The sequence below is a fragment of the Coloeus monedula genome (assembly GCF_965178545.1).
Source record: "Coloeus monedula genome assembly, chromosome: 5".
In the NCBI taxonomy this organism is placed as follows: domain Eukaryota; kingdom Metazoa; phylum Chordata; class Aves; order Passeriformes; family Corvidae; genus Coloeus; species Coloeus monedula.
In genome coordinates this window covers 32,323,267-32,337,953 of record NC_138785.1, presented here as the reverse complement: position 1 = coordinate 32,337,953, position 14,687 = coordinate 32,323,267, and the positions used below count along the sequence as shown (strand labels likewise).

The 14,687-nt window shown below is 37.4% G+C and overlaps 1 protein-coding gene across 1 annotated transcript in view; it reads right to left on the bottom strand.

Moving 5' to 3' along the window:
- Window positions 1-14,687, bottom strand: part of TBCK (TBC1 domain containing kinase) — a gene marked incomplete at its 3' end in the record, with an annotated part of 94,162 nt that overhangs the window by 66,148 nt on the left and 13,327 nt on the right. Inside the window, exons 4-8 of the mRNA XM_082281761.1 lie at window positions 4,898-5,012; window positions 3,354-3,427; window positions 2,226-2,367; window positions 1,692-1,752; window positions 52-113 (exon numbers count right to left, since the gene is read on the bottom strand). Of these exons, the coding sequence (XP_082137887.1) occupies window positions 52-113; window positions 1,692-1,752; window positions 2,226-2,367; window positions 3,354-3,427; window positions 4,898-5,012 (454 nt within the window). The remainder of the gene's footprint in view (window positions 1-51; window positions 114-1,691; window positions 1,753-2,225; window positions 2,368-3,353; window positions 3,428-4,897; window positions 5,013-14,687) is intronic.

Genomic DNA, 14,687 nt, shown 5'->3' with positions numbered 1-14,687 from the left:
ATAAAATATTCTGGATAAGACAGCATGGAAGAGCAAACTAGTTTCACAAACCTTAATAATATCAAGGCAACCATGTTCTTCAGCCAATACAGTTACAATATCATCCACACAGCCTTTGAAAAACAAACAGAACAATAAAAAGGTAAAGATTATTAAAGATACCAATTAAACAGGATATCAGATAAATATCCACTCCAATAAAAACCACTTAATTTTGGCTTTTTATTGACAATGCCACATCACTTGAAAATGAATTATCAAGATCAGAAATGAAAATTATTATAACCTATGCAGACAGAAGCCTAGGAAAGTTAAGTAGCACATCTAAGCTAAGAGTGAAAATCTTTTTACAGGCCTAGTAAATCCAGAGTGTCAGTGTCTGCCAAATAAAGTAAAAGTCTTTCAGCTCATAAATAAAAAAATTTTTAAAAAATCCTTGGAAGAACTTCAGGGTACCTACATGAGTCTTGAGGTCATTTTCCCCTCTGTTGCTCCTTGCAGATAATACTAGCAGTGTTTTAGAACTTCTGTCATTACTTTACTGAATAAATAATTTCCAAGTCATGACATGAATGCTTTTCAGCGGATAAACCAACAACTTTCATTCAGATTGAAGTGGATGAAGATGCTTCAGGAAGTCTTGTTACCAAACCCCCAAAACAGTCAGAATTTCAGCACTCAAGCACTAACTGCTGAATGAAAAAAATGTTTCTTCCTACAGCAATTAATTTTAGCAGTATTGCTATTTGCTCCAGATAATAGTAACTTACTGTTAAAGCTTCCAATTGCAAATTCATGCCTTTCCCCTTCCCATGGTTTATACATAAACACTACCAGAAATCAAGTTTTAAAAGCCACAAGAATAGTCCCACTTCTAACTCATTTACATTAAGCAAAAATTCCACATGTACAGTGATGTTTGAAGGTGAAACCACAGACAAAAGCCTGGGTTCACTAAACACTTCTCAGCTCTCTCTATTTCTATCTTCTTATTTGAGTCCTGCTTCTCCCTGCTTGGCCATTACTACACAGGCACTGCTAGTGTGGGGACAGCTTTCTTCAGTGGCATAAATTCCAAACTCATTTCAGAAACCCCCTGCAACACAAACCAACAAATAACCATGAAAACGACCATCATTCTGGAGCACCTTACCTTTCCTTTCCTTTTTCCTTTCCTTTTTCCTTTCCTTTCCCCTTTCCTTTTTCCTTTCCTTTCCTTTCCCCTTTCCTTTTTCCTTTCCTTTCCTTTTTCCTTTCCTTTTTCCTTTCCTTTTTCCTTTCCTTTTTCCTTTCCTTTTTCCTTTCCTTTTTCCTTTCCTTTTTCCTTTCCTTTCCTTTCCTTTCCTTTCCTTTCCTTTCCTTTCCTTTCCTTTCCTTTCCTTTCCTTTCCTTTCCTTTCCTTTCCTTTCCTTTCCTTTCCTTTCCTTTCCTTTCCTTTCCTTTCCTTTTTTCTTTTCTTTCTGTTAATAGTTTGTCCTTACTGTAACACACCCCCAGCTCTTCCCAGTTTTTTTCCCCGGCATCCAGCTCCATATAGAGAAGCAACATGCTACAAATGCCTATTTAAATCTGTAGATGAAAGATGACAGAGGTGAAGTGCTTTAGGTCTGGGCATAATAATCTGATTAGTCTGTAAAGCTCTAATCATAGATCTGCTTGGAAATTAGAAAAAGTGATTTTGTGCTACTTACCTAACATAAGTATAAATTTCAATCTTTCTGCTATCTCCAAACTCTGAAATAATTTTCTCCCCTAAACAAATAACAAAGTCAAATTACAGTTGAATTTGAAAGAAACAGCTACTACATAAAAATATTTATGTAACATTGTATCCCATCTATATACAAAGCCAGTGAAACAAGCTTCTACATGTGAATTTTAGACATATCAAAACTACCTGTAAGAACAAAAAACCTTATTTACCCCAACTATGGCAGAAACATTTCATGCCACGATATAGTAAAAATGTATCATTGATAACTTCTCTTAAATGGAATGCAGTCAGATTCTTGTGGCTCCACAGGCAACTATCCTCCATGGTTAACACATATACCAAGCATCCTATTCCTTGAACAACCAGTACTGTCCAGGTAGGAGTGCTAACATATTCTGATATTTGGGGTTGGGTGACGGGCAAGGTGTCATTAACCCCATGCTCAAGAACAATCAAGTTAATGAAACTATTCCCCCAGAGTCAAAATCAAGAGAACTGTTCTTTTACATACCATGCAAAGCTCAAATAATATTACACCAAGAGACCACAGGTCTGATTTCGGGCCGGAAGGCAGAGGTTTCTCACACTGAGTGTGATCACTTGGTTTGCCTATTCCCTGTGCAATCACTTCAGGTGCCAGATATGATGGGTACCTAGAAAGATGCAGCAACATTAGATACTATCCTGTTTGTCCAAAAAGTGTTCCTATTACATAATCAGAATAATTTGGCATTCTGAGAAACCAGAATACTGACTATTTTATTCAGTCAAAATCTACACATGGCAGCAAAGTTTCACTCCAGCATAGTGTTTATTACATAAAACGTCAAATCCCAATCACTAGTTCTGTCTTTTTGTGAAAGGAAACCTCAGCTTTAAAAGTGGTATGTTTACATGTCTTAGGGAAAACACACATTGAGTTTCTGCATTAGTATATTAAATAAATGTATCCTGGACTCATACTTAGGGATGGTGGCAGTATTCTCCACTGATAGTGTGTTCCCATCAAATAACTTTTGAATTTGCAAAAACAGTAACAGAAAGAGTTAAGGACACATGTTACCATCTACTAGATAACTTTAAAATAGTATTATCATTTTTCTTTTTGTTAACAATTCACTATAATACCTAAAAAAATCTACAGCCATGTTTTGAAAGGAAACATCAGGTTTTTTTGGCCATGTATTTAAGAATCAGCTCAGTATTCATTTGAAAATGACATGACACCTCAAAAAACCCAAAAGTAACAAAAACCTTACTGCAACAAAGCAGTGGTTTGTAGTACAGTATGATCACTTGAAAATAAATCATAAAATTATAAAGAGACAGAAAGCCTACATTGGTGGGCAATAGTAAAGTACTGGTTGTGCATTTTCCTAAGTTTGAAGTTAGGAATCCAAGTCATAGGGAACTATCAGTATCTGAAAGCAAATCTAGGGAATAAAGACTGACATCACAGACTTGTGATAACATGCTGGCATGGTACCCCTTCTCTATTTTTCATTCATCTCACCTAGTCAGATGGCAACCTCTTTAGTGACATTATCAGAAGCTTCTGTATAAGGGGTGCTCTAAACATCATATATTTCCTGAAAAAATACATCTCTGATACATTTGTATTGTGTAGCTAAATCCTTACCCTATAGGAAAATCAACATCAACACCTTGAGCAGTCATATGGTAGAGTCCGAATTTCGCCAGCTTCACGTGTCCCTGAAAAAGGAAAAATAAACAATCAAGAGCAGCAGAATTCAACACTGGAAGAATCTGTGTTTAAGTTAAAAAAGTTAAAAAAAATTCAAAAATAATTTCAAAGTGCATTAGCTGTCAGAGGACAGAAACCTGTAAAAAGCACCCTTTTACATTTCTGTCTCATCTATTATGTAGAAGTTCACTGCAAGTTAAAGAGGTGCTTATTTCTAATGTTTTTACTTCTTAAGAGTATTAAGTAAATCACTTTGTTTGGAAAACATCGTAACTTTTTAAGTTACAGTATATTTTCAGTAATTGAAAAGGCTTAAATACGCCACTGAAAATTGTTCCTCTTTGAAAACTGTTCAAAATCCTGTCTGACTCCTAGAGCTCCCTAAACATGATTAGGCTCCACTATTCCCTCAACTCTTCTCTTTACCCAGCCTTGCTTCTGTAGACCTCCCATCAACTCACTACTATCTTGCTCTCCTTAACGGTATCAACATCTATTTCAAACAAACAATTTTTCTAGGTACTTTCTTTTTATTTGTGAAGACAGAAAGCTAACAACAAAAAGTTAGGCATAGAAGTTAAACTGAAGCCTTATTTCGGCTGGATTTTGAATTGCACTCAGCCAGCCTCCAGATGGTGCAACAGAGAAGGCTACATCAGAAAGTTTTCTAAGGGCAGGGGAGAGCTTAAAAGTTTATTGTCTTACAACCCTCTTCTGTTCTTTTATTGATTTTAGGAGTATCTTAAAATCCTAGAGTACTTTTGCATGTTGGAGCATTATTATGATATTCATTTGTTTACAACCATATAAAAATATACGTGTTCCTTATTTTTGTCCTCTTCTTTCTCTTTGCCTTCCAAGAGGAAGATCTAATTATGCTACCTAAACTGAATAAAAAAAGGATGGATAGAGGAGTTATGCAGACAGGTAAAACTCTTTAGCTGTTGGTTCTGATGAAGAAACTGCTCCAAGTACAATAGCATATATGAGCAGAAATTATATTCCACACTGCCAACTCAATAGTCTGTGATAACAGAACAGATACTTAAATTTGAATAATTTAACATGAACAAAAAACTATCTTGATATCTTAAAAGTCAAGTATCATAGCACCGTGGAACACAAGAAATATTATTGACAGGTAATTAGCTATAAGAAGTATTTTTCTATTCAAACAGCTAGGAAGGTCTTGTAACTAATTACAATGATGACAAGTAGACTTACATTACCACTTTGAGAAGAAAAGGGAGAAACAGTGTGTTTTGGGATAGAAGAAAATAGAAAAATAAATTCTGAAATACATTTGAAACATGGGAAATGGAGGAAAACTGTAGTTTTAAAAAATAAAACCAACATCTTTCCAGATATGCAATTTTTTTCCCTATTGGAAGGACTGTGACCATCCAGTCTCCATCTATGACACAGCATGGCACTTGTTAGCAGCAAACAAACCCATAGATTTATTTCTGTAGCTGTACCTTTCGATCCAAAAGAATATTGCAAGGGGAGAGTGCTCGGTGGACCATCCCATGTTTATTCATATATTGTAAACCTTGCAAAACCTCATATGCTATGCATAAGACCCTTGAAGAACTGAAAAAAAACAAACAAACCAACAACATGTTACAGTGAATGTTTTCCTTTTTAATCTGTAAAACTGTAGTGTTCCACAGCTACTCCAAACAAAAGTGAGACATTTACAATTCCAGAACAGTTTAAGGGATCAGCATTGAATATGGTGGGATAAGTTCAGTGCCATACACACCCCAACACACACACATATCCTCAAAATCCCACAACTAGTTTATTCACCCTGAAATTGGTCCTTAGGAAATGTAGAAAATGCTGACAAAGTATAGAATTCTCTCTGCAATAGAAACTCACCTAATCAGGGAAAAAAAAAATCTCTACCCTCCCTTATTTTTATTTGCTCTTAAGTATTCTACTGATATTCATTAAAAAGTTCAGCTGAACAGAAGTTTTTGAAACTCAGATGTTAACTAGAGCTTATTCAGAAGACAGCATAGATGCCTGACTAGATCACACCTGTAGTCTTCAGTAATCTCAAAATCTAAAATAAGAAAAAGAAAGGGCAGAAGACTGCATTTTCAGCACATTTTGTTTTACAGCCTTGGAAGTATCAACCTTACCATCTTTGTCAAGAAACTTACCATCTAAAGCATTTTGACATAACTATGTATTTTGACAAAAGTTACCATTTATTTTAAGGACTGATAGCCTTAAAGAGGAGTTTCTGTGAGTAAGCAATCGGGAATTTGTACCAGATCACCAGTAACAGGCTTCCAAAGTGCACCCAAAATAAGAACAAAAGGCACAGATCTCATGTCACCCAGAGAGATTCCATTTAACTTTCTACTCTTCCTCATTCTGTCCACTCGCCCTCAGCCATTTCAGGTCTTTTTCGTATCTTTTCCTCTGCAGGCACTGGTTTGCACAACATATCCAAAAGCAAAGTGTATCTACTTATGAAGACCTACATTTTTTTTTAAAGACCATTCCTTTTTTTTTTTTTTTTTTTTTTTTTGTATTTCATTGTTAAAAAATAACATACAACAGCATTCTGGAAGATATTCACCACCTTCTCTTGCTTGGTAAAAAACTTGTGCAACAGCAAAATGTGGAAGAGTATTACAGACTGATGACAGTGACAAGCCAACTATGTGACTAAACACCAAAATTAATTGCTTTATTCAACTTCATCAGCTGCTATTCATACCTGATGTAATGACAAAACTTTGTCACAAGAGTAAATAGGTAGATTTTGACAAAAGCTACACTTCAAACAAATTCTGAAACTAGTGCAACACAGAAATTCTGAAAAAAGCCATGACTAAGTTACCCTGCATGGAGCTATCCTCTAGGTCCTCACCTTTTTCCTAGGAGAGCTCTGTACTAATTTACAATAGTTGTGAATATATACTATTAAGATAAATTTTAAGCACAAAGGGAATCTGTTCTAACATATGTTCATACTGCTGTATCTTAGGTCATAGCATTTGAAAGTGATTCTCAAGGTCTTCGCAATTTGACCAAAACCTCATGGCTAATAACCACAAAACCAAACGACCATCTAGCTCCTCCCTCCCTAGCATCTCCCACCCCCAAGTTAAATACTACACCACAGCATCAGACACTATTGGCTGTGTACCTTTCCTCTCAGTCATTCTTGGGCACAGATATAAATGCGGTAAAACCATTACCTTAGAAGCCTTCAGCTTCCTTGTATATTTTTTTGCCTGCAATGCAAATACTACTAATAATGGTGGCAAACAGAATCCCCTCTCTCATTTTCTGCACAGCTTTGCAAAACAAGACATGAAAAATAAATGATGGAATATTCATGTTTCCAGTAAGGAAACAATTCCTTGTGAACAATTAGTACATCATGAGGTATTTTAGCCTAAACATTGTTTCTCTGTGTTAAAAAATAGAAGTAAATATGGCACATTGAAAAACCAAAAGTAACTATTGAAAGTGCAATTTGGTGGCCGTTTGCCGGCGGCATGCAGTGCGCTCTGCTACCACCAGGGGGCTTCAGCCACCCATTTTTTTTCCGTGTTCTCTTGCAATTCCTTAAAACCCCCCACCAGAACCCGGGATTCTTTGCTCTTTAAGATAAACCCTTCACGTCGTTACAACTATCAGGAACACACTAGTGATAACTATTTCTCCATGTGCATTCAATGCTCAGTGCTCTTAAACTCTTGATGCCACCCTGCCGGGCAGAAGCACTGAGCCAAGCACCTAACGCTGGCCCTTCAGGGGAGAGGGAACTCTGTGTAACAAACTCTGCATTGTGCTGCTGCACATCGTCTAGTTCTTATTTATTAGGGAAAATACACTGTGCGGTTACAACCCATGGGATTCGTATTTACTTGCAAAGGGCCTGACAACTGCACTTACACAACTACACTTACTGCTGTTATCAAGCCCAAGAGACCCAAGAGACTTCTCTCCTTTAAACTCCCCATGGCCAAGCTCAGCAGATGTTCCCAGCCTTGCTGGAGGTCACTACCAAGGCTGTCCCCTTGCTTCCATGGGTCTCTGTCCCAGTTTCTACAGCCACCATCAACACTGCAAGCATTGCATCAGCCTTCGGCAAATGCAGGCTCAAAGGCGCTGCAGATTTCAGGTTAACCTGACCTTTAAAAAACCCCCACAAATAGAAAAGAAAACAGTGTTATAAATGAGGAGGACACTTACAAAAATCCAATGTTGGTGGCAAGCTCTGAGCAGATTCAGAAACCTTTTTTCCCAATTAGCTGGAAGCCTGTTTTTCAATAGACTAGCTAGTGTTGAACTACAATAAATGTAGCCTTGTTTAGCTACTGGGCCTCTTGAGCTGCAGAGGTATCAGCACCCTCCTTTAACAGGAGATGGAGGGAAAAAACCAACAGCAAAAGCACTAGAAATAACACAGGAGATAAGGTGGCCAAATGTAAGGGTGGCCAGGTTTGACACCAATCATGCCACACCACTGACCTAAGGAGAGCCATAATGACAGTTGTATGGCATGAAGCAGCCTCTTCATCTCAGGAGCTGATGATCATGGTTATGACTTCGAATTACAGTGAAGCAAATCACTGCCCTGCTTAAGGCAATACTGTAGGATGCAGCAAGTAAAAGCATGAAAGTGTGAGATGCACTGGAGTTTCCCAGCTCTTTCAACAAGACTTGTTTTAAGGTTATGTTCCTCTCCACCAGCAAGAAAAGAAACACAAATTTCTTTGCAAAAGGAACACACATTCAAGGAGCTGTCTGCATTTTTATCCTCAGTCTGGATACCAAAAAACCTATTCAGCTATAGCCTAGTCAGCTAGGCCTCTGAAAAGGGGGTCTCTTCAAGTGAAAGGATTGCATATAGCTATAAAATCAAACTGGTTAAATTTAATGATTCTCCTGGTTTGGAGAAGAAACATAGCCATGAAAAAAGGTCATTTTGTGTTCCTTCATACCAGAGATCATGAATTAAAAGACTGTAAGGATTAAAATCAATACCAGGTTTGGGGCTATAACTTGAATGCATAGAAAAGGAAGCACAAACAAGAACTGTATTCCTCCCTCAGATTCATCCTGTAAGTAGGATGAGGGAAAAAAAAATCTCTACAAGTTAATATGAGTAAGTTGAGCCAACAGTACAAAACTCAGCATGGTTAAGAGAGGCATGTGCATGGCATTTGTGGGTGGAGAGAGAAGGGAAGTCGACTTAAAAAGACACAAAAAGGAGGATTGTTTTATTACCTCCAGAACTTGTCAGACCAAAAGCTCTACCAGACAAATGACTAATTTCCACGCTCTAATAGTACACAGGTGGCTGCATTGTGCCTTCACAAAAAACATTAACTTTTCCACTTAGCAGCCAGCCTGATCTCCAGTCTGCTGAATTCTTACTGTTAAGGACACAAAGCTATTTTCTGGAAGTTTACTTCAGGAATAATAAACCTAACCTGTCAGGAAACAGATGTTTTAGCAGAGTTTCAATCTCTTGTGGTTCTGCAAACCCACTGATGAAATAATCTGATTACTTAGGAGACTGTTGTCAGTTTTTGGATTCAGACAGGTGCGATGAGGAAGAAAAATTCTTAGTGCACCCACTACACTCCCTGATCTGACTGAGAAGAGCTTCTGAGCCAAGGTGAAAGTGAAAATACTAGAAGAAGTTGGCATACCCAGAGTCTTACCTTTTTCAAAAGGATCAGATTTTAGCAGAGAGAGTGGGAAAGATGGATTTATCAAGAACCAAGTAAAGACAATAAACCCTGAAAATAATTAGGGGATTGGGGAGCTAAGAGTGAGCATACTCACCCAGTAGCAACTGAGCAGTACTTGGGAAGAAACATTTAAGGAGAACTGCCCAAGCCATAGCTCAACATAAACACAAGATTAAACAAAAAAAATTGAAACATTTAGAAATCAAAACTTTATGACAAAAATGTGGTATGCTGAATTCCAGCTAAAATAACCCCAACAATATTACCTATATATTATTCAGGTTGCGTGGTTATTTATTAAGTTATTATTTGTGATTAATGGGAATGATAATGCAGCTGCTGGTAGAAGTGGGAACTGGACTCCAAGATAGGATGCTCTATATCCACCTAGGACAATTTCTTGCAACTAATTTTTTCCATTTTAGACAAAATTACTGGTCTTCCAAACCCCAAAACAGTCATACTAGCTCAGACCAAAAACTACTTGAGACCACTGTCTTTTTAAAAAAAAAAAAAAAAAAAGAAAAAAAGAAAAAAAAAAAGGCAAAAGGGCAGATGCCTAGGAGAGAGGGAATATGCAGCAAGCATATACGAAATTTTCATTGGTATTTTCCTGTCTTCTAACTTGCTCTAATCCAAGCTTTTTTTCTGGGTGAAACAAAGGTTTGCTTCCTAAGCATCATGTCTTATAGTATCACCTACTAGTTCCTGTGGCAATTCACAGCCATCAAGAATCCTATTGGTAAAATGTCCCTGCTATTTCATCATTGCTTAACTCTGGAGCAGGAAAAACAGTTGTGGAAAAACGCATTTGACAGCCAGCAGCATGGTCGCTACATACACCACAGATTACTGAAGGGAAAATAAAAACTACTTCATGCATGACATATTGAATACTTAAGAACAAGAGGACTGCAGATCACACAGCTGGAAATTGGAGATGGGTGGGTTTGGGACACTAGACTTATTAAACTGTATGATTAAAAAAATTCCAACATGAGAAAAGAAACAATGAAAAGAAGAGATAAATTTTCAGCATTCACATCAATATCATGGAAGTTACAGGCTCACACAACTTTCTTTTCCTCCAGTTTAAAAGAAAAATCAACGCCAACCCACACACAAACTCACTCCATTATCTTTAAGAGAAGTGCATTCATGGCATTAACTGGAAATACATCTTCTCCATCCTTTTCCAGTGCTACAATGGTTTATCAAGAATGAGTAATTTGGTATCTCAAAAGAGCTTCCTGTCATCTTACTGTGTTCAGTCCTACCTTCACCTAGACTACGTCATCTCCCCTTTTGATGACTGTGACCCAGGCAGAGGCAGCTATGATAGTGCAGGTAATCAGAACACAGTGATGGACCTGGACAGCAGGACAGGAGCAAAAACAACAGGCTGGAAGCAAAGTGAAGGCAGGAGCAAAATCCTGGGGAAAGGAGCAATATTTCTGGCTGTTACAAATACATTTGTGGTGTTTTTAACTGGTTAGGGCCAGTTGTAAATTTCATTTCCTTTTATGCTTTTGTATCAATCAACACAGAGCTACCAATCCAGTTTGTAGAAGGAATAAAGCTGTGCCTGGAAAGACAGTGCATGCAGTATTTAACAGACAGTTTTGAGTAAGAATATTTCATGAAGTGAAATGAACAGAGGCCCCACCAGAATGTGAAAACACAGGACTGGTATCAGAAAGCAAGCCTCCTTGTAATCTACTTAACTGTACAGAGTGCTGTAATTTTGTAGGTACTAGAAATGTATATATGGATTAATATGAAGTCGTATTTCTTCAGTGCAGTGGCAATTTAAGGAAAGAGGAAATAGGTAACAAAAACTGGAACCGGAATTAATTTTGACTTCTTTCAGGAAGGCGGGGTAATACCAAACAAGGTAAGATTATGTTGCCCATACCGTGTTGCTCAGTTTCTCTTTCCTCAGACTTACAGTTCATGGGTACATACTTAGTAATGCATGCTTAAGTAAGTCCTTTATTAAATCTGTGCATCTTGTTCTAACATTGTAATATTCCTGTAAAAAGTAAACTCTAGAGGAAGAGGACCTCAGCAACCAGAAGTCTCAAGAAACTTATGGCACTGATACACAGGAGCAAAAACATGGGTTCCTCTTCCAAAGTGGAGTGTCAGACAGGGTCTGCCCTGAGGAAGCACACCAGAGCAACACAAACCAGCAACATCATCAATCACTACCCCTGAACTTGTGAAACTAATACACATTTGGAATCCAGGAAGGAGATTCATCACAAAAAAATTGTGTCTGTTCAAAGTGAAAGGGAACCAGGTTGTGAACAGATGTCATGTTTCTGAACTCATAAAAGTGACAGTATTTCAGTACAAGCAAAACTATAAAACAAAGAAAATGACATTTGCAGTTAGTTCCATTACTGCCAACAATGTGGATAGACTAGTTAGGAGTGGTGTGGCCAAGTGGTTCAGCAAAGGATAAAGTTTGGGTGTAATCCCAGCTGAGACAATCACTACGCTGACCTCAAGAAAGCCATCTGACCTCCTTATTCCTCAATCAACCAGCTGGAAAACTGGATAAAAAGCAGAACCGGGTTGAAAACCAGATGTGCAGATAAATTGGGTCTTCCTGGGTAAATAAATTACAAAATACCCTATATAGAACATAAAGAGTTTGATGCAGGTGGGAATGGTTTATTTAGCACTTTATTATGTGTTTGATTAAAAAATGGCACTGGGGACCAGGATTGTAAACACTGCCAATTTACTTGGAAATGCATTCACATTATCAGAATGAAATGAACTGGAAGGGAATGTAACAAACAGAGAGTAAGACACACACACAAAAAAAGAATTTTATAGACAGAGCCCTCAGAAGTCTCTAACTCATGGACAAGGTTATTTCACACAGGATATCTTCAGCAAATTTATATTGCTCACCTGAGGAAACTCAGAAAGTCCTTTCATTCCTTTTTTAAAGTTCTAAGGTGCAAGTATGACTTTAAAAGCAACACAGATGATGTTACACTTTTATGAAGGTCTCAACTTGTAATGTATGATAAAAGTCCATAAAACAACAGATGAAGGCACATCTTCATATATATAGAAGAACAATTTCATATATAGAGCAGATTGAATACAAAATTTTTTATCAGACAGGTGATTTTTCAGATCATTATCACTCTGAATGAATTAAGTCATAAACCAAAAATTTTCAAACACTGCGCCTTGAATTCCTTTAAGACATCCAGCATTCATCCCAAAAAATGGGAGAGCAAATGAACAAGGTAGTTTTGAAAAGTAGAGTACACATTATAAAGCATTATTTTAATGAAACTTCTAGTGCCATCCTGTTTAATGCACAGGAACAGGAATGACAGTCCATATTCCCAGTTTTTGATCTTGCCCCTGATTAACTTCTAAGAAGGTTTTTTTGCATCTTAGCCGCAGCTGGCTCATATGTAAAACATGTTTAAGTGATACTTTTTACATTGGACCAAAAAGTGCAATGAAATAAATGATTTCAACTACTAGATACAAAGATTAGGTAAAGTAGCCCTGATTTAAAACCCCATCAGAGACTCTGCATTCTTAACACTGACTATACACTCTGAGTAACATAATAGAACTAGATACACAGTGATAGGTCCCTAAACTCATTATACAAAGAGATAGATTCCCTCATTCTTACTGTGGTACCCTAGGTGGATCAGAAAAGCCTGACCAATGAAAAATTTTAAAAGAAAAGCTGAAAATGAAGTGAAATTATTGATGCAGTTAATGTTGTTGCAGCTGCGGGGCAGTATGAACTGAACTGACAGCTCTAGCAATCATAACTTAGCTGACAGTAAATAATGCTGTCCTTGCAGTCAGAGAGGATTGATTTTTTAAAAATTAATTTCTGCAGGCATCTCTATGAGAGGATTAAGCATTATTAACAAGCCGCTTTCCTAATTAAACCCCTTCTCCCCCATCTTACAAATTTGCAACAGAACTTTCAGAGCTATGAACAAATCTTGCAACACTGCAGAGATCTTTCCCCAAAGCCAGGCACTCTATGTAAATTAGATTTTGCAACAGTGTTACTTCAACAAATAACGTGACCATACCATATCTAAAAAGAAAAAAAAATCTAAATATTTAAGGTGAAATGCCTACCTAGGTATGTTTTAGTGTTAGCTCAAAAAATCTGGATCCCTATATCAATGGTACAGACACTGCTAAAAAGTGAAACAGAACAGAAAGTTTCAAAAGAAGAACAGCCTGCAAATTCAAGTGATCAAAGGGACTTTACAACTAGGCCAATAAGCAATGGTGCTGTTAGGAATTTCATAGCTAACAACTAATCTTGCAAAAGCCATTAGGGAGTGCATCACTTTGATCTATAAACCAGTACATGTCATCACAACAGGCAGAAAACACCTATCTAGAGAGGTAACCATAAAGTTACATGTAGACCAAGCAGATGCCTGTGACTATAAATTAGAAATTTATCAATCAGCATACAATTAAGACCAAATTTTCTTGAAAGTGACATGAGAAATGCGATCACCAAAGGGGAAAATACAGAGGGATACAGTTGCATGTAGGAGAAATCCACACACCAAAATTTACCAGACTAAAGGGCAAGAGAAGCAGAACCAACTGTAAATATGCAGGACTACTCCCAAATACATAGGTAGGATGGCTGGCAAAACATAAAACAAGAAGTACTGGAAATACAGGAAATCACACTTTTGCAGGGGCTGGACAGTGCTGATTACATAAAAATATCAGGCATTAGACAAGCACAGAAGAAAGACCAGTTCATGCTTGACTTGAAGAGCTCTCAAGCTTTACCACCTTGACTTCAAAGAACCACCAAGGGCCATAGCTGCCTCTGCTGACTGTACAGCACCAGCTCTGTGGTATTGGATACTCACAGCTAATTTACAGTAAGTATCAGTTTTGTGTATACAGTGACGAGTAACAATATGCATGAGCTAACCTTTAGCAAGATGTGTACTGCTAATGAATGAAATCAACATTTTAAACCTTAAAATTAGCCTGATCTGCCAGCCTTCTAAACACTCCCATCACAACAATGTCCAATGCCCTGGTACCTATCTAGTTATACACCCAAGAAGAGAATATCCATATGCACAGAAGAAACAAGTCTGAAACCACAATGACGTTAGAGATGTTTGCAAGCACATCAATGCATCTAAATAAACCAGCTGTCTGATCCCTAATTAGTGACAAACGCTCCCTTGAAGACATTGCTCAGTAGTCCAAAAGCAAGAACTAGCACTTTAGAAAATAAAATCCCTTTCTAGAAGGATGCACAATAAAGTAAGTCTTACAAGTGTTCACTCTTCCTTTTTTTTTTCCTTTCTAAAAGCAGGATGAAGTGTCAAACACTGTATTTTGTTAGAATAACCATATACTAACCACATCTTGTTCTCACAGTCTACAGCAATTTTTATGCTAAGCACAACTATCATAAATCAACATTAAGATTAAAATCGTACTTTAAATCCCCTAAGATTTGCACAGGACAAATTTGACATAC